Source organism: Schistocerca nitens, chromosome 8, assembly GCF_023898315.1.
Source record: "Schistocerca nitens isolate TAMUIC-IGC-003100 chromosome 8, iqSchNite1.1, whole genome shotgun sequence".
Classification (NCBI taxonomy): domain Eukaryota; kingdom Metazoa; phylum Arthropoda; class Insecta; order Orthoptera; family Acrididae; genus Schistocerca; species Schistocerca nitens.
In genome coordinates, this window is record NC_064621.1 from 81,009,413 (window position 1) to 81,036,358 (window position 26,946).

Sequence of the window (26,946 nt, forward strand, 5' to 3'; positions counted from 1 at the left end):
CTTTAAGGTGTAAATGGTTGCAGATAACAAGCTGTGAAACAAAATAGTCACTGTAGAAACACACCAGAAAACCCATACCATATATAAAAAGGTATGAATTCATAATTTTATGTGTTTTTTTCAAATATCTGTAACTACAAGTTAAAAACTAATAGTTACATGTATACAAACGGTAAAGAACATTCTCTATCTTTAACAGCCATAATATAAAAGCCCACTGAAGACTCTGCAGCTACAGTGAAACATGTTTGGGTTAAAAAACAAAATTGTGTTTTGAAACTTTCTGGCATTCTGGAAAATTGTGTTTTGCTAAATGTGGGCATTATCCAGAAACATATGTATTTAGAAACTTAGTTTTACAATGTACTGTCTCTGTGTACATGGGCTTAATATGTACAATAATGACAATGCAGTGAACGGTTTTACCAACTGACCACTTAAGGCACACTAGAGCCCCTAACGACAACGAAGCCATTCGTCACTTAACATTAAATGTACCATAAGATTAAAGTTAGTAGCTCTGTTGGTTACGCAGCAAAGGACATCGCCACCCCTCCCGATCACCTGTCCCCCAGTACCTTTTCTGAGGCAATGGGCACTGTCTCTTCTTTCTACCTGTGCCAATTCTCGGACAATGAGCATTGTCTCACAAGGTCACCACCAACCACCTTCCCCCTGTGCTGGTTCTGGGACAAATGGCATTGTTTCTCAAGGTAACCCCTTGCACTTATACTGGTTCTGGGACAATGTGCATGGTCTGCATGATTGTCAGATTAAGTTTATAAAGCTTGGAAATTCAAAAAATTGTTGCACTTTCCGACTACTACAGTGTTACAGTTCACTCACCCTTAATTTACGTCCACTTTTGTTACGTTTAAATAATTTTCTGCCAGTTCTCTGGCATCACAGTCTGAAACATTTGCCACCCTGACCGTGAAACCCAAGAACTGACCTCCTGTTGTGGGCCGAAGTGTCCACTTCGATGAAAATATCGCTTCCCTGAGAAATACTACTACTTGTCTCCTGGTAGGACAGATGCATAGGTTCTTGGACAGCACACACACAATGAAAGCAACACAGAATAGTGACTAGTTAAATATATTACTCAACTTTGGTAATGCTGTTTACAGCAATTGTAAAATGCAGGTTTAGTCTATCTGTCCTGTGTTGAATACAGTTCCATGAACACAAACATAATAATGATAATATTCTCTGAACTAAAGTCGGAAGGAAGCTAATCTTCGGCCTTGGTGTACTATTCGAAGAACAATTCCAAACTAGCAACACTCAGTTAAATCTCTAGTCAGGTGGTCTCTGTCCATAGACGATAATTCTGCTCACCGTTCAGCTTTTACTGAAGTCTAACCACTGTCTATCTATCGACTACTGTGTCGGTCTCATTGGATGACTTACAGACGCGAAGACACGACGAATGTTCTGCAAAAACTCCCTGCCATGATGTGGACTTACTTACAACTTGCAACTGACAACTTCTGCTTATGCACGGTTACTTAAGCGTGCATTTCTCTACCTGGTGTCACTGACGCTCGAGGGGGCATAGTTCTGCTGGGCAGCCATTTGTCCCAGAACCAGGGGGCGTAGTTCTGGTTTGGGTGCAGTGGTGCTCCTGTTGTGGACGGACATCAACGATACTTCTGGTGACAACTATGGCAAACTCCTCTTGTGTGGTATTTCAGCACACCTCATATCCTAACTTTCAAAATGTATAGCTCACGTATGTTGTCAAGTAATTGTCACTAGCCTGTATAATAGGAGAGTACTGAGAGAGACATTTACTTTCATCTCGAGAGGGGCCACTAGGCTATGGCTAAATATAAGCAGTGTCGATTAAGTCTTCTCAATATGCAGATCACCTTCTTCAGATTCAGATGTGACGAGACAAACTGTTTGCAAAGGAACGATTTGGAAATTACTCGTCCTGATAGCTGAGTCATGGGTATGGTCATTGTGTAATTCAGTAGCAGTAAGTGCAATCGTGGACTGAGCAGTACAGTCCTCAGTGAATGGATATGGAAAAGTATCGGGAAACTAATCTGCACTGCACCAAAATAAATCAAATGTACGGTTCTACGTGAGACATGATGACTCTTCCAAGGTCTCTGTGCAGAATCCGTAGGAAGATATACCGATTTGCCAGTCGCAGACCTTTTCCTCCCTCATTCGAAAAGTTCATTTATCCACTAGCCCATCTCTGCTTTTACCAAATTAATCAAATTAGTAACATTTTGGTAGCAGACTCCCACTGTAATAAAAGTTGTAGCTAACAATAATTCTTGGAAAACTGTAACCGATTTGCCACGCTCTGTACTTTTTAGGCACCATACTATCATTGTGTGCCCCATTCTGTACATCTGCACTTGGGCCAACAATCTTCATGCGCAAAGTAAGTCGAAAGATAAAAGCTGGTCGAACATTTAACATGTATGGGAGGTGGCGGTGCTTCGGTATGGGAGTGTTTCTCGCAATTAGGTTGTGCTCCAACTATTACACTTACAAAAACAGTTAATGCGAAAGATGTCATCAGTGTTGTGTACTGCGTGCAGTAGAGAAACAGTTTGGAAATGATGACTATTTGCATGGGCATGACAGTGCACTCTGTCATAAAGTAGAATCTGTGGGACAGTAGACTGTGGATATTTACATTCCTGAAATGGACTGGCCTGCCAAGACTCCCATCTGAACCTGATGGATAACCTTTGGGATGAGTCAGAGCGTTGATTCACTCCAGACCCCAGTGTCCAACGTCACTACTTTCTTTGGTTTCAGGTCTTGAGGATGAATGGGCTGCCATTCCTCCACACATATTGAGAGCGCTTATTGAAAGTGTCCTTAACAGAGTTGAAGCCATCATAAAGGTGAAGGATGGTCACACCTAGTATTCCTTGTTGTCTGGATACTTCTGTTCAGATAATGTATCTTCTTTCCTTGTAGCTTTTGAAACTGTTTTAAGATCCGTGCATTGTACTGAGATCAGTCCTAGCTGCCCGAATCGGCTTCTGGAGTAATTTACAAAAATTTCGTCTCTGACCACCCAAGTTGACTTCTTCTCCTTATCCAGTCTAGAAATGAAACTGGCGTGTCCGTTTTGCTTTCTACCAATTTCTATCGGAAAAGCCTAAACTTCACAGTGACCAATGTACTGACACAATATTCATTTCAGAGGCGAAAATGTGCTTTGATCAAATAAAAATGTTGAAACTGTTGTGTTCACTGATGAGTCTGTGTAGACTGCGGGTGGCCAAGAACGTGCCTGACGAACTGTACCCTGGCAAGTGGCGCTCACAAGGAACACGCCAAGTGCCACAGCCCAATTTTCCACCAACTTCACTGAGTGGAAGAGGAGTCAAAATAACCGAACACGTGTCTGTGCTTATACGTACATACTCGACCGTTCATGAGAAAACATTGGCCAAAGTTTTCGACATAAGTTACTTACATTTTTGAGGGCGATCATTTCAGCCAAAATACAGTGGCTAGTGTCGCGACCACCCAAGTTTGCGAACCGTGTTTAAAATCTGATTGTTTTGTTTTCATTTTTTTATTTTATTATTTCATTTATCTACCCATATCTGTAGAACGTTACTACACAAGTGTTCCTTATTGAATTAATGGGTACAAGAGCATTAAATTACTTGTAATACTACGACTGGGTTTCAAAATGTGATATATTTATTATACGGGGTGTCCCAAAAAGAATGACCCGATTTTAAACAGAATTATTTTTTAGGAAGAAGGGCTTAACACTAACAAATTGCATACTAAATTACTCAGAAGAGACAGAAGTTTATAAAAATCCATCATAAAAGTTCAATACGTCCTCCATTGGCTGCACGGATGACATCTAGCCAATAGCTGAACTCATCACAAACTGAGCGTAAGGTGTCTTCGGTCACTGAAGCTACAGCAGCTGATATTCTGGTTTTTAGTTCATCAATGTGACAAGGTAAGGGAGTAACGTAAACACATTGTTTAATGTATCCCCACAGGAAGAAATCACATGGTGTTAAGTCAGGGGACCTAGGAGGCCATGAGTGTAAAGCCTGGTCTCGTGGTCCTGTATGCCCAAACCAACGTTGAGGCACGTTGGTATTGAGGAAACTGCACATGTTGTCATGCCAGTGTGGTGGTGCTCCATCATGCTGGTAGATGAAATTTCAGAGCCAAGTTGTGGGAATAATCAGTTCCATAGCATTGCAAGATATGATTGTCCTGTTACGGTTTCTTCCTCAAAAAAGGAGGGTTCATAAACCTTGCTTTGCGTAACAGCACAAAACATTCACTTTTGGTGAATCACGTTTGTTTTCAATTGTTTAATGAGGATTTTCGAGCCCCATATACGCATATTATGAAGGTGAACCCTACCGCTAATATGGAAAGTTGCCTCATCGCTGCATATCAACCGTGACATAAAAGTGTCATCTTCCATGTCCTCTAGAATAGCCATGCTGAAGTCCACTCGCTTCACTTTGTCAGTATCTCAAAGAGCTTGTAATCGGTATGGTTTGAGGTCTAAATAACGCCGTAACACACGCCACACTGTCATGCGTGGTAACCCAAGTTCTCGGCTAGCATGACGCATAGACTTGCGGGGGTCTGCTCAAATGCTCGTCGGATTTGTTCCACTGTTCAGTCAGAAATGCGTGGCCGGCCAGAACTTTTGCCTTCACAGAGGAACCCTGTTTCTTCAGACTGTTTGCACCACTGTCGAATGTTCTTTGGTGATGGTTGTTTAGCACGAAATCGAACATGAAACGCCCGCTGAACTGCGATCACTGATTGAGTACGGCTCAATTCAATAACACAATACGCCTTCTGTTGCGCGGACGCCATATTGCGCGAGAATGGCTGCAAGCTCCAGGTCAGCACTCGTAGTGACATCTAGCGGATTTTTTCTGAAACTCTAGACCATGCCGATTACATCTAGCGCTGTTTCAGTTACCTAGTGACATTTGTCTCAATATTATTAAAAGTTAAAACCGGGTTATTCTTTTTGGGACACCCTGAATTATATACGTGTATCTGGTATTTTCAGGGTTTACAAACTTTTTAAATTCTCATATCCTTATACTTCACTCTTATATCAGTTCTTACATTCATTGTAATGTTTTATTCGTATGTTTATTGTTCAGGAGGATTTGATGCATGATACCGATCGAAGGAACGTTCGAAACACGAGTACGTCGCGAGGGCAGATTTGCCACAGTTAGTTTTTCCTATTAATCTTAACATTCCTATTAAGCTTAACATTCCTGAAGATTCACGCTTTGGCAATAATATCGCGGCAAACTATGCATAACGGATCACTTTGCTGAAAATTGGAGCTTGCGATGGATTATGAATCAAGATACCCTACAGAAATAACACCGAGACCAGTTGCAAATAATCTGCTCATGCATTTGTTGCTTCTCTCTAAATCCATTCAGGAGACATACAATTAGTAGGCGAATAAGGGCAACGTTATTTAACTATACATACGAAAACATTCATGTTGTAATCTTCTGCAGACTTGGATAGATAAATGGAAAACAGAAATAAAAATAACCATCAGCTTTTAAACAGGAAGTGCAAAAGTGTGAAGCCGCGCTGCCAACCACCGTTCCACCGCTCTGGCTGAACAATTTACTCGCTAGAAGGCGTATAAAGTACCTCGAAAACTTTTTCAGCCGTTTTCTCAGAAACGGTCGAATATCTACGTATAAGCTGAGACACGTGTTCGCTTATTTCGACCCCTCTTCCGCGAAGTTTCTGGGAAATTGGAGTATGTTCTCTTCGTCAGCCTTGTCGGCGCAGTTCCCCAACAGCCATGCCACACTGTCTGAGCTCGCTGGGGGTGGGGAATGGGGGGGGGGGGGGGGCAGGGGAAGCGGGGAAAACTACGAACGTCCTGCATTTATATGGCACTGCTGTCGCGCTGCATAGGGGTAGGTTTTATGTTTCCCGTTTCTCAACAACTTAGATCACAAACGAAACAAATTTTCAGTGTTATTTAATTATTTTTGGCGCGCTGAAGAAATCATAATTTCTATCTGGTACAAACTATCGGCCTACAGACAGAAGCAGATAATTTCACTTATTTTTTCCACTAAGGTTGCAATGTAATCATGACACATTTAGTTTCGTAATCGAAAAAAGAAAGAAAAAGATCTTTCACACACACATGTTGGTCGAAATATTGTGGCACTTTTGCAACCTCAATATAGATATCTGGAAACTCTACCTGAGGAAAGCAACGTAGACGGCCTGGACAGTTTGAACGTAAAAGGATTTGTCTTTAAAACAGGAATTACATTACAGATCAATTACACTCATGCTCATAAATTAAGGATAACTGCAGAATGTGGTGCCACACAACGTGGAACTACACAAAACTGGTCCTAATAGCATAGGCACATAGGAAACACGCGACACATCTGTAAGTCCACGGTATTGGTGATAAGTCGAGAAAACCGTCCCGAAAAAACGGTACTGTTTCCTGCGCATGTACCACATAAGCCGTACAACAGGTTGGCATACTCTGGATCAGATGGTCTAGCAGCTGCGGTATAGCCTCCCATTCTTGCACCAGTGGCGATACGTCGACCGAGAGCATCCCAGACGTGCTCGAAGGGGTTTAGGTCTGGACAACAGGCAGACCACTCCATTCGCCTGACATCTTCTGTTTCAAGGTACTCCTCCACGATGGCAGCTCGGTGGGCCCGTGCGTTATCATCCATCAGGAGGAAGGTGGGACCCACTGCACCCTTGAAAAGGCGTACATACTGGTGCAAAATGACGTCCCGATACACCTGACTTGTTACAGTTCCTCTGTCAAACACATGCAGCGGTGTACGTGCACCAATCATAATCAAATCCCACACCATCAAACCACGACCTCCAACAGGTCCCTTTCAAGGACATTAAGAGGTTGGTATGGGGTTCCTGGTTCATGCCAGATGAAAACCCGGTGAGAATCACTGTTCAGACTTTACCTGCACTCGGGGGCTTCTGTTCTAATGATCATGTACTGTGTTCTTGACACCAGGCTTTACGGGCTCTCCTGTGACCAGGGGTCAGTGGAATGCACCTTGCAGGTCTCCGGGCGAATAAACCATGTCTGTTCAGTCGTCTGTAGAGTGTGTGTGTGTGGAGACAACTCTTCCAGTGGCTGCGGTAAGGTCCCGAGCAAGGCTACCTGCAGTACTCCGTGGCCGTCTGCGAGCACTGATGTGAGATATCGCTGTTCTTGTGGTGTTTTACACTGTGGATGTCCCGTACTGTAGTGCTTGGACACGTTTCCTGTCTGCTGGAATCGTTGCCATAACCCTGAGATCACACTTTGTGGCTCACGGAGGGCCTATGCTACGACCTGCTATGTTTGACCAGCCTCCAGTCGCCCTAGTATTCTACTCCTTATAACGTCATCAATATGTGTTCTTTGAGCCATTTTCAACACACAGTCACCATTAGCACGTCTAAAAACGTCTGCACACTTACTCGCTGCAATGTACTCTGATATGCACCAACAAACCCCTGCGTATGTGGACTGCTGCCAGCGCCACCGTGCGACGATCGCAGGTCAGATGCACCGCATGGTCATACCCCGAGGTGATTTAAACCCGCAAACCGCCCGCCAGAGCGTTGTTTCACCATGTATCAGCATTTTCCTTAATTTATGAGCATGAGTGTAGTTACATCTGCTCATGCACAGGGGCGCTTTCATGTGAACGGCAAACGCTCTCGAAAACGGCTGTAAGACTGGCAGTGTTCTCGTACTTAAACCTAACTATCCTAAGGACATCAAACACATCCATGTCCGAGGCAGGATTCGAACCGGCGACCGTAGCAGCAGCGCGGTTCCGGACTGAAGCGCCTAGAACCGCTCGGCCTCAGCGGCCGCCAAACTGGCGAGATATCGGTCCCGGGAATTCCAGGACATTTGAGAATCACAAAAGAAAATTTATTTTCGTGTGATCTAATTACAGATTAAAAATTTTCAGATATTTTTGCTTTGCTTGTACCGTGAAACCTTGCTTCTTGCCAAATTTCATGGTTCTAGGTCGACGGAATGTGCCCAGTATGTTTTGATGAGTAACTATGTGACATAAATAGTCGTATCTTTTGATTGCATTGACTTATGAGCTTAAATTTTAAACACCGCCAATGGACAATGGACCTTAGTATATCACATATTGGAACTTGATACATCTACCCGTTCCATAGGGTAAAGGGGTCTTGACAAACAGTCGGACAACAAGGTAAAATGTAAACTTTCATGGCCGGAAATGTCACAATTAATAAAATGTACCGGGCTATTATGCCATGCTCGAATGGAATTCACCTTAAGACCCGACGTTTCGTCCTCATCGGCAGAGAATATTTTCGTGGGGCATCGTAGCTTTGTTGAACGTCTGAATCGTACCGTGGTTCGCTACTAGCTACAGCAAAATTCCGCTAGTTGCCGCGCAGTGGCGTGACGTCACATGTTTTGAACACGTGAGCGCATTTGGCCGTTGTCGACTGCCGTCGTCCGCTGTTGCGATCACCCCATGGTGGAAGACTGGTACAAATCTTCTTCAACACCGGAACTCAGATGTCATTCAGTTTCACGCCCTCCTCCTTCCTATTGAAATTCCTTGGGAGTTTTCCAATGTCTGTGGCCTCACTGTGTAACCTTTCGTGGTATCCGCTTGTGGCTGCAAGTACTAGAGTCCTATCAAAATGAATTCAGGTAGTACAGATGATTACATTCGAAGTAATGATTTTCTGTCAACTCACTTCACTTTCACTTCAGCAACAGATTTAATACAAATCCGCAACACAGAGGATGATGAAGAAGAAACATAGGAAGAAGAAGAGGAGCAAAATGATGTCCTTAGAAAAATTAATACGCCTGAAGAAGCCAATGCATGCATCAACGATGTTATGCAATTTGTAGCACACACAAATTCTTCCAACTCGTTGCAACTATTTTATGGTGCAAAAAATTGCCTAGAAAAAACAATTTTGAATAGGAAATTCGAACAAGTTTCCCTCCTTGATGTGTGGCGAAAAAAGTGAAACGTAAAGCAAATAAATATGGGAATAATATTTATGTACATAAAATAATAATTGAATGTAAAGTTCGAGTAAAAAAATAGAAATGCCCTGTTATTTATCAATTAGTGTAATACTCCTGTGTTCTATTGTTCAATAGAATAGTGGAATGAAGGTACTTAAATACAGAATATGCACAATAAAAAAATTTTACTGTACTTTTGTGCATGATACCTGACAAATTTTAATTAACCCAGTGAGTTTTGTGTGATCTGGAAACTTGTCCAATTTGGAAAATTATTTTAGTCCAAGGCGATTCCGTTTTGAGCAAGCTGTACTGTATAACTGTTTGTCTGACGAGACGGAAAGTAGTGAAAACTTATACATTATTTCGTTCTTGCTCTAAACTCTACTTCAGTATGTACAAAACAACAAAATTTCACAAGAGCGAGTCTCTTGCGTCAGAAAAGTTACGTATTCTATTCTTCTTCTTATTATTATTGATAGTAGCTGCAATTGTGTAAATGTATTCAGGATCATAAATGTTATACAGCAGATGCTATTTCACACGTTCACGTTGATCTGAGTCTAAAAATTTGTGAACACCCAAAATGTATACTCACGAACCGCCATTGGTTGGGAACCACCGGTCTATGGCCGAGCTTACACGGAGACACTGAACTGCGAAACTAGTCTCTTCTTTAAACCGGCGTTGCGGAACTAGTTTCGTTCATGACCGTGTGAACCAGGTACTGCCAAGGCGTGCCAAATTTAAAGGGTGCAGGGTGTGAGAGCCACGTGTTGGCCAAGGCACTGGTTGTGTCGGCTTTGCTCGATCCGTCTCGGAAGCACCAGGAAGAAAGTGACACTGTGGAGTGGCAGTTTTCGGTTGGAACAACTCTCTTCATTTCGGCAGAATCGTGGTGTCGTCGCTGTTTGGCCATCGCTACTTGTTCAGGGTATGAAGGACGTCCACAACTCCAGTGTCTGTTTGCACAAAAAGAGGCAGTCTAGCGATCTATCGTCACAAGCCTTTAAAAATCAATAGGTACGGTAGAAGAGAGGGATGAGAATTCTCAACGTATGATATGCAGTCGCATAATGGAGGGTGCTGCAAATTTGCTATGAATCGACATTACACCACCACTCAGAAAGAATTTAAAGATTTAATTGACACCAAAACAGGTAAGTACCAAAACAGCAAAGTATTTCAACGATCGATAGACGGGATTCGTTGTCAAGGTTCCGTACGGCAATAATAAAAAACGGAACCCTTGTAAGATCATTTAAAGGACATCATGTAGAAATTATTTATTGTACTACTACAATTTCTGTTTGCCATTTTCAAGCGGTACTGCAAAAGATTTTGCTTCAGCACATACTAGATTTTAAAATAATCCGACGTGTATGCATCGGTGAATGCATTTTCGCTCCAACGGCCTAAATTCACGTGTAAACAGAGTGTTTGAGCATTTGTTTGTAGCGATTTATGTGAAGAATGTTAACATTAGTAGCGATTCACGTAATATACATCATTTCACGATGTACACAACATCATACTCACCTGTTGTTACTGTATTTATACAGTGAAAGGCTTATTTTTGACAATGACATGCATACATGTAGGAGGATTTTAAAGTCTGACATGTGTTGAAGCAAAATCTTTTGCAGTACCACTTGCAAATGGCCCAAAACCCGAAACTGCAGTTATGAAATAAATAATTTCTACAGTCAATGGCGAATAAGATGTCCTTTAAAATATTCTAAATGACTCTGAAACCCGACTATAAGAAGTTAATCACTTATAGAAACACTTCGTTGCCTTGTCTGTGTCTGCCCGTCTGTTAAGAACCTGTTTTCTCAGGAAAGTATTGACGTATGAAATTGAAATTTATGTCACATACTAAGGGCTATGGTCCCTTGACAGTGTAATAAATGTACGCTCCTAAGTCAACGCAATCGCAAGATACTGTCACTTACGTTACATATTTAGATACTTGCGAACTCGCTCATCAAAACCTATTGGTTACTGTCAGTTGGCCTAGAAACATGAAATCTGGCAAGAGGCAAGATTCCATAGTGCATGTAAAAGAAAAATATCTGAAAATGTCAGTATGTTAACTATGTCACACGACAAAAATATTTTTTTTCTCATTTGTTATCCAACTCATTTAATAAATGTTCCGCGGTCGAATGGATTACATCTTAAAACCCAACGTTTCGCCCCCATCGGCGGAGGTCATTTTCAAAGGGGATTTTCAAAAATTCAGCAAGTGCTGCTGCGTTTTCTTGAACTTCAATGGCCACAGAAGCGTCTTGTTCTTACCCCCAATCCCCGCTTTGTTGAAGCACTTGGTGACAGTTTCGGGTTTTATTTCCTTTACTGCCAAGCCAATCCAATTTACTCATCCATGTCAAAAACTGACCGTCCAATAGCAAACGCACTTTCGGCTTCTTCAACACTAAGAACAAGAGAGTGCATCAGTAATGGCCTATAATGACACTTGGATGTTAAATAACTCCCTGGTCCATGAGGTGTGTGAGGCTGGTTGAAACTGGAGAGAACCAAGCCAATTTCACGTTTGATAATGTTAGTTTCGAGTGGCAGGTTCCACTGTCTAGGAAAAGGAGAACTTGTCGATTTTCTTTTTTCATTTTGGCATTGAAAGAGCCCAACAATTCTTCCGTAAGACCACCCACCATTCACGCCTTTTTATTACTTCGCCATGTGACTGGAAGCATACTGACGTCTATATTTTTGAAACAAAGCGGTTTTGCTGCCTTTCCAATCACCATTTCACCTAACATGTTGCCACACAGCAGTACAGTGAGTCCTTCCATGGATATTTCTCCGCCGGTGCACTTTTCACCTCAAATTGTAGCGATTTTGAAGGCAGCGCGCGATAAAACAGTCCTGTTTCATCGGCATTGAACACGTCTTTCGGGTCATAATTCACAATTAAGTTGGACAGTATTGTTTTCCATTCTGTTGCTACACCGTGCTGCACATCCTTAGCTTCCCCACACACTTCATTCCTCACGATGTTGTGCCTAGCTTTGAAACTGTCCAGCCATCCTGTGGATGCCTTAAACTCCGTAATTCCAAGTTCTTTAGCGACTTTCAGAGCCTCACTCCGCAACGTGCGTACAGATAAAGGTACGTTTTTTGCCCGTGCACTTACGAGCCATTATTACCACACTATTTCGTTAGTTTCTTCATTTGCGGTCTTGTTCGCCTTTCTTTTCATCTTCCCGTTCCCTTTCATCCATTCGTCCCGAATCTTAACCTTGTTTCTTGAAGTCTCATAAATTTGTGTTCTACGTCATTTGAAACGCAACATAATTTCGCGCACAAAGAATTTGTCTTTCTCATTCGCCTCGATTGCATTCAATAAGTGTTAACGACACAAACCAGTTGTTCGACATCATGTTTCCGTATCTCGTAAAGTGGTACTAGTCAACTGAAACTGGCAGAAAATAATGACCTTTCCATTTAAACCATTGTTTAACGGAACAATATCCACCTCCTTCACTGGGCACATAGCAGCAGAGTGTTGATAGATGCCCAACAATGTTCCTGTATGCGCCGGCGTGCGTCAATAATGTGAAAAACGAGAAAGCGCTGGTGAACGAACCGTTTCCATTGATGTACTGTATCGACACTGAACGTAACTTACTCGCTGTTCCACAGAGCGGTGCGGTTTTTTAGGTGAACACCAGCAGCACCGCGCTGCGGTGGACTTCTTTTCTTGGTTTTGCGCCGCTTAACATTGGTGTTAAAAGTAACGTCCTTTTAGAGTCCTGAATAACTAATGAACAGTAATACAGTAGTACTGTATAGGCTCTTTTCCGCATTATACAATGAATTGTTAAGTATGTTCTAATATTTGCTTTCCGTTTCCGCGTTAGGCACGTTCCGGTTTATGCAATAAAATTAGCATATAAAAGTGCACTGAATGCATCGGGACTGCAAAATTTAATGGAGTCTATTAACCTGGAGAGGCTATGTCTATCCTGTCCACTTGCTCGTTGTTTCCTGACAGACTCAGTACGACCTGTCAAGCTGAATACTGATTTGAACTTTATCAAGCACTGACAGTTCAATGTTCGCATTTTTTTGGAAGTAGGAGTTTTCATGCTTTTTTATTTTTATTTTTAGACAAATGTACACTACTGGCCAATAAAATTGCTATACCACGAAGATGGCGTGCTACAGACGCGAGATTTAACCGACAGGAAGAAGATGCTGTTAGCTTTTCAGAGCATTCACACAAGGTTGGCGCCGGTGGCGACACCTATAACGTGCTGACCCGAGGAAAGTTTCCAGCCGATTTCTATACACAAACAGCAGTTGACCGGCGTTGCTTGAGGATACGTTGTTGTTATGCCTCGTGTAAGGAGGAGAAATGCGTACCATCACGTTACCGCCTTTGATAAAGGTCGGATTGTAGCCTATAGCGATCGCGGTTTATCGTATCGCGACATTGCTGCTCGCGTTGGTCGAGATCCAATGACTGTTAGCAGAATATGGAATCGGTAGGTTCAGAAGGGTAATACGGAACGCCGTGCTGGATACCAACGGCCTCGTACCACTAGTAGTCGAGATGACATGCATCTTATCCGCATGGCTGTAACGGACGTGCAGCCACGTCTCGATCCCAGAGTCAACAAATGGGGACGTTCGCAAGACAATAACCATCTACACCGACAGTCCGACGACGTTTGCAGCAGCATGGACTATTAGCTAGGAGACCATGGCTGCGGTTACCCCTGACGCTGCATCACAGACAGGAGCGCCTGCGATGGTGTACTCAACGATGAATCTGGGTGCACGAATGGCAAAACGTCATTTTTTCAGATGAATACAGGTTCTGTTTACAGCATAATGATGGTCGCAGCCGTGTTTGGCGACATCGCGGTGCACGGACATTGGAAGCGTGTATTCGTCATCGCCATACTGGTATTATCACCCGGCGTGATGGTATGGGGTGCCATTGGTTACACGTCTCGGTCACCTCTTTTCGCATTGACAGCACTTTGAACAGTGGGCGTTACATTTCATATGTATTACGACCCGTGGCTCTACCCTTCATTCTATCCCTGCGAAACCCTACAATTCAGCAGGATAATGCACGACCGCATGTTGCAGGTCCTGTACGGGCCTTTCTGGATACAGAAAATGTTCGATTGCTGCCCTGGCCAGCACATTCTCCAGATCTCTCACCAATTGAAAACGTCTGGCCAATGGTGGCCGAGCAACTGGCTCGTCACAATACGCCAGTCACTGCTCTTGATGAACTGTGGTATCGTGTTGAAGCTGCATGGGAAGCTGTACCTTTACACGCCATCCAAGCTCTGTTTCACTCAATGCCCAGGCGTATCAAGGCCGTTATTACGGCCTGAAGTGGTTGTTTTGGGTACTGATTTCTGAGGATCTATGCACCCAAGTTGCGTGAAAATGTAATCACATGTCAGTTGTAGTATAATATATTTGTCCAATGAATACTCGTTTATCATCTGCATTTCTTCTTGGCGTAGAAATTTTAATGGCCAGTAATGTACAAGATCCGTAACACTTGAATTAGTCCACAAATTTATTTCTGGGCTGAAAAACAGACATGGGAAACATTACAGTGCTTGTCTTACGTTGCACCCACACAACCACTTACGCTTATTGTACGCTTCTTTGTTAAATGTTCGCTTGCAGTCACGCTTATTTGATTTTGTAACATGTTCAGTCAACAAACCTGTTCGGGGGTATGGAGGGGCTAGTTCCTTTGTGGCTAACTTGTCCTGGTAATTTAGTTTTCTGTTATCTCTTAAAATCGGTTCAACAGAGTTCGTTCATCTTGACATTGCACAGGAAAACCTGTTCACTGTTTTATGTCTGTACTGTCACTCAGACAGTATTCAGCCAACTACTTCACAAACTGGTAATGATTAAATTCAGGTAGTAACGCCTTAATGTCTACCAACATAGCCGCCTAACTACAGGTAGCCATCCGGTGTGGCCGAGCGGTTGTAGGCGCTTCAGTCTGGAACCGCGCGACCGCTATGGTCGCAGGTTCGAATCCTGCCTCGAGAATGGATGCGTGTGATGTCCTTAGGTTAATTAGGTTTAAGTAGATCTAAGTTCTAGGGGACTGATGACCTCAGATGTTAACTCCCATAGTGCTCAGAGCCATTTGACTACAGGTAAATGAAACCAACGAAACTGGTGCTCTCTCCTGTTTAAGGATTACTGTATGATAAAATCCAAAACTTAATATACTATAAAACATTCAGAAACCCACAAAACAGATTCTTCTGTCAGTATAACCAACGGGATTTTCGCCAATTTCCAAGAAAATGGAGTGTGCTACCATCTAGTGGCATTGACGTAGACTTGTAGTTAAATGGTAAGGCCTAGCTGCGCATGCCACAATCGTGCATATTGTTTATCTGATCCGCATGTCTTTGACCTACAAGGTAATTACGTCAAGTCAGTCGCGCATGCGCAACTGCCGATGTGCTTTCGCCCCTGATGCCATGTTTCACGGAGTCTAGAGGGCATGTGGCATAGCGCGGTAGATTTAAGTGCCACGTGTTTCAGATTACTGCATCTACATTACGTTTAACAGCATTCAAAAGCAAAATAACCAATAAATCGGCAAGTTGTCAAAAGTTTGGGTGTTCACGTGCTCATGTGCTCATACACACCAACCGCCACTGTACCCAACCTTTCTTAGACCATGACCCCTGACTGCAATCAGACTTTATCTACTACCCTCGACCTCTCCCCAACCCCGCCTCCCTGAATGACGAAGGAATTCATGGTGCATAGCACACCGTAACCCCATTTAAAAACAACCAAGTGTACATCGAGCGAGGTGGCGCAGTGGTTAGCGCACTAGACTCGTGTTCAGGAGGACGATGGTTCAAACCCGGGTCCGTCCGTCCTGATTTAGGCTTTCCGTGATTTCCCTTAATCGCTGCCGGCCGTTGTGGCCGTGCGGTTCTAGGCGCTTCTGTCTGGAACCGCGTGACCGCTACGGTCGCAGGTTCGAATCCTGCCTCGAGCATGGATGTGTGTGATGTCCTTAGGTTAATTAGGTTTAAGTAGTTCTAAGTTCCAGGGGACTGATGACCTCAGAAGTTAAGTCCCATAGTGCTCAGAGCCATTTGAACCATTTTGAACCTTAATCGCTTCGCGCAAATGTCGGGATGGTTTCTTTGAAACGGCACGGCCGATTTCCTTCCCCATCCGTCCCCTCCTGCAAATTAACCAACCAACCAACCAAAATGTGTGCACTATACTTGCTGTTCGTAAATCGCTTGATTACTGCACTCCTTATTTCTGACCTGGTAGAAATTCAAAGATTTCAGCGTCTTAATGATTTGGTCAGACCACAGCCTCTAATAGTACTAATAATAACAATAATACTGTGTTCAACACTATAGTAGGCCTTTTGTATTACTGCTTTGTCGTGCTGTCAATTAATTAACTTATCTAGAATGAGATTTTCACTCTGCAGCGGAGTGTGCGCTGATATGAAACTTCCTGGCAGATGAAAACTGTGTGCCGGACCGAGAATCGAACTCGGGACTTTGGTAGAGCACTTGCCGGCGAAAGGCAAAGGTCCCGAGTTCGAGTCTCGATCCGGCACACAGTTTTAATCTGCCAGGAAGTTTAATTAAGTTATCTGTTTCAAAGCGAGTAATGAAATAATTTCTGGACTACAGCAGGTACTACTACAATCTGAAGTAGACATTTTCTTGAGATATTTAGCGTTTGTTACATATATGTCGCACTTTTTTCGTCAGCGATGTACAGGGCAAAGCGCGACATATGTGTGAAGTGAGTGGACTATGTGAGGAACTTGTAACCTCCACCACATTAACCCTTTAACTGCTCTGGACGTGTTAACGCACGCCTTTGTACCTGACCCTGTGTGCTCTGAACGTGTTTACGCGCGCCACCAGTCCTTCTACCTGCTACTCTGAACATGTCTACGCGTAGACACGTTCAGAGCACACAGGGTCAGGTACAAAGGCGGGCGTTAACACGTCCAGAGCAGTTAAAGGGTTAATGCTACTAACTGACAAAAAGTAATTATTGATGAATTATACAGGGTGAAAAGTATTTAAGCCGACAAACTCTGGGAGGTTGTAGGGGACATCAAAACAAATATTTTTCCGTAATGTTATTTCTTTCCTATGAGGATTATTTAAACCGGTGGAGGCCGTATTACGCTCTTAAGCTGTTAGAGGCCGTATTACGATCTTCAGTTGTTAGAGGACGTATTTCGCTCTTCAGTTGAAGGCAGCTGCTGTCCACCTTGTAGTAGTGCATTGGCTCTATTTACTAATGGAGTACATTGATATGGTTGGTGCGTACTACGTAGCGCACCACAACGGACGTGTTGCACAGCGGGTTTATCAACAACAATATCCTAATCGCCGTATCCCGCATCATACGACCTTTGCTGCTGTGTACCAACGTCTGCGTGAGACCGGGTCATTTAGCAGGTTACCTGGACAGGGACGCCGTCGCACGGTAAGAACGCTGCAGTTTGAGGAAGCTGTCTTGCAGCATGTGGAGCGGGATCCTTCAATCAGCACTCGTGCAATTACACGTAACATGGGAACGAATCAGATGAATGTAAGAACAGTCCTTCGAGAGCAATTGTTACGTCCATTTCACTTACAGCGTGTCCACAACCTGGAACCAGTTGATTATCCACCCAGAGCACAGTTTTCGCAGTGGTACCTGGAACAGTGTGAAATGCATCCTGTTGCATCAGTTTATTTACCGATGAAGCAACGTTCCGGCTTGATGGAGTCTTCAACATGCACGATTCGCATGTTGGGAGTGAGGATAGCCCACATGCCACAGTTCAAAAAGTGGTTCAAATGGCTGTGAGCACAATGCGACTTAACTTCTGAGGTCATCAGTCGCCTAGAACTTAGAACCAATTAAACCTAACTGACCTAAGGACATCACACACATCCATGCCCGAGGCAGGATTTGAACCTGCGACCGTAGCGGTCGCTCGGCTCCAGACTGTAGCGCCTACAACCGCACGGCTACTCCGGCCGGCCATGCCATAGTTACTAGCGCTCATCAAGTATGGTTCTTCGTTAATGTGTGGGTCAGTGTTGTTGGGGGGCTGTTTAATTGGGCCGTATCTGCTACCTAGGCCATTAAATGGCAGGCACTACTACAATTTTCTCGCCAGAGCATTGCCATAAACTGCTGGAAAACGTCCCGCTCCCTACAAGACAACGCATGTCGTTCCAACATGACGGGCCGCCGGCACATTTCAGTTGTCGTGTGCGTCGATTCCTGGACCGACGGTTCCAAGAAATGTGGATTGGCAGAGGTGGTTCTGTACCATAGCCTGCTCGATCCCCGGATATGTCCCCTATGGAGTTTTTTGTGTGGGGAGAGATGCAGAGATGCACAACCTTGTTCACGCAACTCCTGTTGCATCAGAAGAGGATCTGATTGCCCGGATAGTAGCAGCAGCGGGAACAATTCAGGATACTCCTGGGGTTTTTGCCCGTGTCAGACAGAACGTGATCCGACAGTGTAACCTTTCTTTACATGTCAATGGAGGCATTTTTGAAAATGTACTGTCATTGAAATTGGGTTGTGTTAATGGGTTGTCTCTTGGTCATAAAAAACGGAAAAGTGTTTCTTGGTTTCATTAATTTGCCGCCAGAAAAATCTTCCTCTACTGGTTTAAATACTCCTCATAGGAAAAAATGACATTCGGGAAAAATATTTGTTTTGATGTCCCCTACAACCTCCCAGAGTTTTTCGGCTTAAGTACTTTTCACCCTGTATAATCAGTATTAGGGTATTAGAAAATTGTGATAAACGTAATAATCTTTTGAAAATAATTTAGTTTTGTGATAGAAACAGAATCAAATCGATTGGTTTTTTTCCCCTCAGAAACTTTCGTTTTACCGTTCAGGGGGTAATTTGTCCCCGGTTGGGTACGACTTCTTTAGATTGTGACAGAACTGCACACCGGAATCCCGCGCCACTAACAGTGTACGCAGTCTGCTTGGGCGGTGCTGCAGCTGTTCATCCCTGCTGCAAGTGGCCTGCGGGGGCGTCAGACTGGCTGTGGGAAGGGTGAGGTCGCAGCCGCAGGCTGCTCCGCGTCCGCGACCTACCGCACAGGTGGCCTTGTTACTTCGCCGCCTCGGCTCCACTCGTGCATTTCCGCCGGCGGTCGGGCGTCGCGCGCGGCGTGGCGCGCTACTCGGACGACGCGCCCGCGGCAGGCAGTCGGCGTCTGGAGGGCGTCGTGGTAGGGTTGCGGCACGGTCGACGTCGCGGTGGCATGAGCTGGTGAGCGCGCGGACCACGATGTCGCGTCGGTGTCGCTGGCAGGCCCCGTCCTGGGCCAGTCTGCGGCTGCTGCTGGCGCTGCTCTTGGCAGCCAGCCCCGAGTGGGCGGCGGCACGACGGCACAGGTCTGCGGACGTCTTTGACGAGGAACTCCACGTGCACCATCTCAGGCATCACAGAGGTAGGACTCGGAACGGAACGATCGCATGAGCATTTTCAGTGCCTCAACCAGTTTCTACTAGCCAGTGGTCATCTTCAGACTGACTATAGGCAAATAGAGGGGAGAAATGAATCATTACAGTATTAATAAAATGTGCCAACTAAATATCTACGTAATCATAAAAAGGAATGAAATTATACCTAAAGGCACCTGCTGCAATGGGTTCCCATTGTATCGTGACCAGTATGAAAGACAACAGCAGGTAGTGGTCAAACGTTTGTACACATAGTGAAAACCTCTGTTTGGTCATAAACGTATCTACTTCTTTTCCCGTCTATCTCGCCCACCCCAAAATTTTTTCTCTCCAGAAGCGAGGGGAAAAAATAAAAATGTCTCAAGCAAATATTCCTTAACTATCAGGAGGCCATCACCCAGCATGATTACCTTTTTGCATGGCGATTCATCTTATTTACGGCCTGAAAGATCGGGTTTAAAGTCAATTGTTCCAGCATACAGTTCCCAGTCGCCCGCTTGTCATATAGCATCATTTTTGATAATCCGGTCCGCATGAACCTCCCATAGTAAGGGGCGTAACATAAAAGTCCTACTGGGGCCCTAAATTTGAATTCAATTAAGCTTTCTCACCTACTTACAACAGTAACACCAGTTCTGCCGGTCAGGGCGTGTTCAAAATGCTTCAAATGGCTCTAAGTACTATGGGACTTAACATCTGAGGTCATCAGTCCCCTAGACTTAGAACTACTTAAACCTAACTAACCTAAGGACATCACAGACATCTATGCCCGAGGCAGGATTCGAACCTGCGACCTTAGCAGCAGCGCGGTTCCGGACTGAAGCGCCTAGAACCGCTCGGCCACAGCAGCCGGCTCGGTGCGTGTAATAAAGCAAAAATAAGTAACCACAACCAAGGAAAAATTGTCACTCTCCAGTTCTCGTAAAAGTCATTAAATGAAAAGACAAGCTGAATCGCGTACAACATGTTCCCTCGTTCCTTTTCAGTATACCATGGAAAACGATGAATTATTTTATTCAAATAATTTCGGCGTAGATTCTGAAAACACATTCACTTCGCCGTGTATAATTTAACTATCCATTCATTACATGATATTAAATCAAGACCACATTCAATGTATATTATTCTGTCCCGGCGCTTGTAAAAGAGTTACGTCAGTCAGGAATAGATACAGTGCAAGGACTGGCGCATATAAATCTTAATTCAATTCTCCTTCTTCCTCAGCGACTTCTTCTGTGCTGTCCAGGACGCTGTGATGTCTTCTTCACCGCGGATCCCACCTCCTTCCTTCGTCCTCTGGGTTGAAACACTGCGTGGCGGCTCGTAAACTCAGATCCAGCAGATTTTCAAGAACAATTAATAATATGATTATACCCCACTTGAAGCCCTTTGTAATGCACATTACCACGTTTAATCGAACACTTTACCTATGGATGAAAAAGAGCATGCATGGCTCAAATAGTTGCACTTCTAACTTTCTTCGTTATGAAGATATGAGCAGCAGCACGTCTTTCTTAAATACCACCCTGTATTTTTTATGCAGCAGTCAATTTCCGTCCCTCAAGGACTACTGAGTAACGTATCACAGTGTACTATTCACGTAAACCTGACGTTGATAAAAACATATTGCCTTTGACTCTACTGTATTAGCACACATTGCGCGTACCCGGGGTGAGGTAACTCATCCACTTCCTGGAGCTGACAGTAAACCAATGGAATCGCGAGGAAAATGCATACCGATCATTCAGTCAACCGTCTTCAGTTTAAAGTTAATGCAAGTACAGTATACACCAACCAAGAGAAGCCAAAGAATGTTACACAGCGTTTAAAAGTACTGCAGTATTCTATTACATGCATCCGAGTCATAAATAACAAAAACATTACTGCACTTACTATTCTAACTTAAACTCTTCATACAGGTAGATGCTTATTGATGGTTGCTGGCAGCTAAGCAACATTTACTTGATACATTTATTTATTTATTTATTGTTGTTCTAGGCTAAAACTCATTTCAGGTGGTCAAGATAAATGGGACGCTTTGTATAGTATTGTTGACAACGCAATGGGAACAGCTTGTAATAAGTGCCGTTAGGTAAAAATTTATTCTGTTTTATTAATACGTAGATAGTTATTCTGCAAAGTCTATGAATTCCGTAATTATTTTTTGTCTACGCGTTTTATCTTTTGGCAGCCCTAAGATGACCAACGGGTGGTCGAAATCCGTCACGGCATTCTGAGATGCTCTTGTGATTGTGTTTCAAAAATATAAAAATAAAGAAAAAACATAATCAGCCACATATTCTCCATGGATGTTACGTCACTTTTCCCAATTTTTTTTTCCAAATGCCATCATTGAAAGATGACATCTGACTATGATCAACTGAAATCGAAAAGGATTACTGAGAAAACAGCAAAAGGCGCGGGTGTCGTCATACGCGTCGTTAATGGAAAATCCACAATTTGAAAGTACTAAAAGGACTTACCAGATTTCTCCTAGTGATCGCAACATTTAGCTCTTGAAGTAGTTGATTAATAAGTTCATGAAGATGTATGGAGTTAAAGGAATCCGTGCTGAATACTGCCATTCCAGACAGAAAAAGTGACGATCTTTTACGGAATTAATGATCTAGACACCTTCAACAATGTGGCTCGAAAGGACGTTCCGAAATGTCGTTACTCGACAACTTGGCATCCTCAGAAAGCTCCACCGATATATTCGTCCACTTTCCAGTAGCGACAAGTTTGCTATAATGTATAGATTTTCCTCATTTTCTTTTTGAGCTCCATTACTTTTCGCAATAAATATTATGATTTCACGTTTTTAATCCAATGAAGGTGCAGTTTAATCCAGCTACATTGCTGTTTATTTGCTTATTGTTAGTAGCTTAACATAGCTAATAAATTATCGCAGCATCACAATCTGCAACCGAAAATAGAAAATATGCAAGATTTACGTAATTTGTGGATATTCATTGTTGTCATGTATACGGGACGGCGACCGATGTTATGTGTAAAGAAAACGAACCACCACTGCCGTTATCATTAAAGACTTTTATTTCAAACAACTAGTTTATGCGATGCATCAGCAGTGCATACCACTCTCATTAGTGACAACACGTTGTAGATTGTACACTACTGATACAGACTATACAATCCACGACAACTGGCATTACATGGGTTCTACGATACATGGGCCAAGGAGTGAAACGGTCTTTTGATTTGTAACGAACGTGAAGATGGCGTAAGCGTAGCGCCGAAACTAGTCGTTTGAACTAAATTTCTTTGATGATACGGCTGTGGTGGTTCGCTTTTTTTACCTAATTTACGTAATGTCTTTTTATGATGTCTGTCGCAAAATTAAGGACGACGTCAATATCAAATACATACATATGATACTAGTGCATCTTCTGCTGTTGGAAACGCATGTCATACCTACGTTGTTTCAAAGAACTTCTCTATCGTAATTTGTTATTTGAAGGATTGCATGAACTGCGCGTATGAAACGAAAGGAATGAATGTATCTTCTAAGAGTAAAGGTTTAAGCAATGCAGCATACCCAGTTATTTTCTAGAAAGACTGTCAGTACCATCAAGTAAAATTTTCAGTCAATGCCGAAAAGGAACACAAATATGAAAGTTGGATGTTAATTACGAATTAAAACGGAAACTGCTGCTACAAGCAGATTGTTGGGTTGTCTGAGAAAGACAAGAGGAATCGCCAAAATATCGTACAAAATGAAATCAAAAATTTTGCTGGATGCCTGTGTTATCTGTCCACTGAAACAACTATTTATACATTCGACACTTAAGTTTAAATTTTGGAATTTGTTTCTTGGTTTATGGAACCAAGTGGATGCTCTTTCGACAATAATGTTAACATTGTTCATTGTGCAGTGTAAGATGAATAACTATAACCACACGCTGCTTATAGCCATTGATTATAGTTTCCCGTGTTTTGTTGCAAGCGCTGTCGTCAGCAATGTGATGACGTACTGGAAACTCCTGTTGGGTTCCAACAATTTTTGAGGAACACAACGAGCTAAATGTTTTCTCTATATATTCATATTGAAAAAAAAATCCAGTTCATTATGAAGTACTTAAAACAGCCGTAAGCATAGGGCGGGAGAAAAAATGCTTTTGTGTACAGACGACTTTGTCACTGGTAATGATTTATGTATAATTTGCGATAGTATGTTGTAATTGACCATCGGATATGTTTTCAAAATAATTTTCAGGAGAACTAAACAGTAATCATTTAAAATAGATTCATTATACTTTTGCCCGAAAATGGAACTGTAAAACATCTGTCGTTAAAATTGCACTAAGAATTTGCAGAGCTGTTACGTTAGACAAATCACAAACATAAAACAATTTTTACCCGGTGTGAAGCAGAATTTCCATTATCAATGGATTTAGCAATGGCCGTTCTCGTTCCTTTTTCTACCATTTATTTATGAGAATCTTCATTTTCAGCAGTGGTGGTCATTATCGTAAAATGTAGCTCCATCGAAAGTGTCATGAGACCAGGAGTGACGGACATTAAGCCCTGCATCTAACTGTGTCAGAATAAAGACAAATTTATGTTTTTATAGACTTCACTATAATAAGCTTTGTTATATTCATATTGTATGTTATGAATGAATAAATATTGCTTTTTGTTTCAAATTTTATAACGTACCTCTTTTTGATCTTGTTTATGTTGGTGTTTTAGTCCACTACTTTATTCATAGTTCTTTAACGATTTCTTTACCTGTTTTAAGTATTTTTTTTTCAAGTATTGTTCGAGTACAAAAATTAACTCGGTCGTTGGATAGTTATCATGCAGAAACATTCGCATAGAAAATAGTACATGCGTTGTTTTTATGTGCAATGAATACCAATTACACTTACGACAGTAAAGTGAGGACTGCAAAGAAATACACTAGTACTATGGGGTTTCCTACGACAAAATTCGAGAACACGTATTCCGCATCATAACGCATATCGGTACGCATGCGCTGCCCAATAAGTTCCAAAAAGCCACACATAAAAACGAGATTCTTCCGAGACTGGTACCTGTGGTTCTTTTGATTATAGGATTATAGGGTAAAGTGTTCTGGCTACTCCTTGGGCTAAAGACCATTCGAAGATCCGCTCAGTGTCCTTATTCTACAGTACAGAATGAAAGTTTAAATGTACTCACTTCTTCCGGCTTAAACAGATGAAGCAAATCGGTTGGTTCCTTTCCGCATTTGATGTGGTTTACGGTGGGCCCCATGGGGCTTATGGAGGCGTCAGTAGCTTATGGGTGGTTCCTTAGAAAACACACAAAAACTTTTTTTCCAATTTTTCGTACCCTAAACGAGCCGCGGGTTCAAAAACGGTATGGGTGAAATTTTTACGCTATATTCCTACAATGTCGATCTCGAACTTCATATCTTCATCCGTTTCCCAGATGCAGAGGTTCAAAGTCACCTTATCTCTGAATGTAAAATAATCACGTAAAATACGGTATGAGGCGAAATCTAAAAAAGTAAATAATCGCAAATTAACGGTACATTCTCTAGGCATTTATCTAGAACTGCCATCTTCATGTTTTCAAAAATCTTTATTAGTTCTTTAGTTCATAGAAGACCCCAACAAAAGCAATTTTAGCATTTTTAATACAAAAACCGAGCTACTGGTTTCAAGAATGTTGTGCACAGCAAATGGGTAAAATTTTTGCAGTATATACCTAAGATCCTTATCTCCAACAAACTTGAAAATTTCGTTCATATCTTAATAACCTTCTGAGATACAGATGTTGAAAGGTATTACCTCGTGGGCGGCTCCGTAGAGAAACACACAAGAAAACGTTTCTGTACCATTTTTTAATACCAAAACCGCGCCGCCTATTCCAAGACGTCTATGCACAGCAAATGGCTGAAATTCTTTCCCTATATTCATAAGATCCAGATCTCGAACAACCTTGAAAACTTTCTAGATATCTTTACCCGTTCAAAGTAACCTTACATGTACAAGTAAAATACGCACATAAGATCCGATGTGAGGCGAAATCTAAATGATAAATAAAACCATATAACTGCTCAAATTATAACCGTATATTTCCTAGGCATTTATTAAGAAGTGTCTGCTCCCCGTTTTGAAATATATGTATCCGCACCGAGCGACGTGGCGTAGTGGTTAGCACACTGGACTCGCATTCGGGAGGACGACGGTCCAGTCCCGGGTCCGGCCATCCTCATATAGGTTTTCCGTGATTTCCCTAAGTCGCTCCAGGCAAATGCCGGGATGGTGCTTTTGAAAGGGCACGGCCGATTTCCTTCCCTGTACTTTCCTAATCCGATGAGACCCATAACTTCGCTGTCTGGTCTCCTACCCCAAACAAACCCCTAATATACTGATCTCGAACGACTCTGAAAGTTTTCTTGATGTCTTAATCCGTTTCCGAGATACAGAGGTTCAAAGTTACCCTACTAGTATACGCAAAATGCGCACGTAAAATCCGATGTGAGGCGGAAACGTACTTTAAAGTGATAAAGCACTGAGAAATATGTTGTATCTGTGATCATGATTAGTGTTCTGAGAGCCCCCCGTTGTAGTACTGAAGCACGTGCAAAATTTATGTGCACGTAAAACCCGCTCTGAAGTATAGAATTAGTTTATCGTTATTTCCATTTCAATAAGTTAACTACCAAAATTTTAGTGACTCACAAAGTTCTTTTCTTATGAGTATCGTGTCCTGCTGTGGAAGGGAAACGTAGGAAACAGCGGAAAATGCTCCTACTGGAGCAAAAAGACTGCGAATATGTTTCTGTTAAAAACACGCTGTCTGAAAAGTGCGGTAGCCGATGTCTCATTCTTCCTTCCTCTCAAAATTTTCTCAGAGCTTTTGACATCCAAACATAATCGCATTAATTTATGCTAAGTGGAAAGGAGGCCGTGGTATTTGTAAAGAGACGGAAAAGTAATAAATATTGGAAGCAAGTAGACAATGGCTTTCCTAGAGAAGGAGGGAAGGAGGCAATGGCAGTGGAGGGGGGGGGGGGAGGGGGAGGGGGACACAGTAGCAGTGGAATATTATTAACAGTGATAGATCAGTGCTAGCAAAAACGTGAAAGAGAATGTGCCAGTGGGAGATGAACGAAGAGTCAGAGAAGGAACCGTACCGTTCTTCGCTGTGTAAAATATTTCTTCTGTTAATCCAACATAGACTCTCAAGAGTTTATCGGACGAATGTTTTGTACTTTCTTTGTGAATATATTAGATTTCCTTAATATTCTCCCAATAAGAGGCCTGGTGTCTGACTTTCCTGCGGTTTGTTTTTTTTTATCGTTTTACTTGATGCGTCCGGGGTGGTTTTTCAGCAAGTATTTTACGGTAGTATATGAATTTTTCG

The 26,946-nt window shown here is 42.7% G+C and overlaps 1 protein-coding gene across 1 annotated transcript in view; it reads left to right on the forward strand.

Annotated features, from left to right (window-relative positions):
* Positions 1-19,393: 19,393 nt before the first annotated feature.
* LOC126199397 (semaphorin-2A-like) overlaps positions 19,394-26,946 on the forward strand; it is a 1,365,238-nt gene continuing 1,357,685 nt past the window's right edge. The window contains exon 1 of the mRNA XM_049936316.1: positions 19,394-19,556. Within this exon, the coding sequence (XP_049792273.1) occupies positions 19,394-19,556 (163 nt within the window). The remainder of the gene's footprint in view (positions 19,557-26,946) is intronic.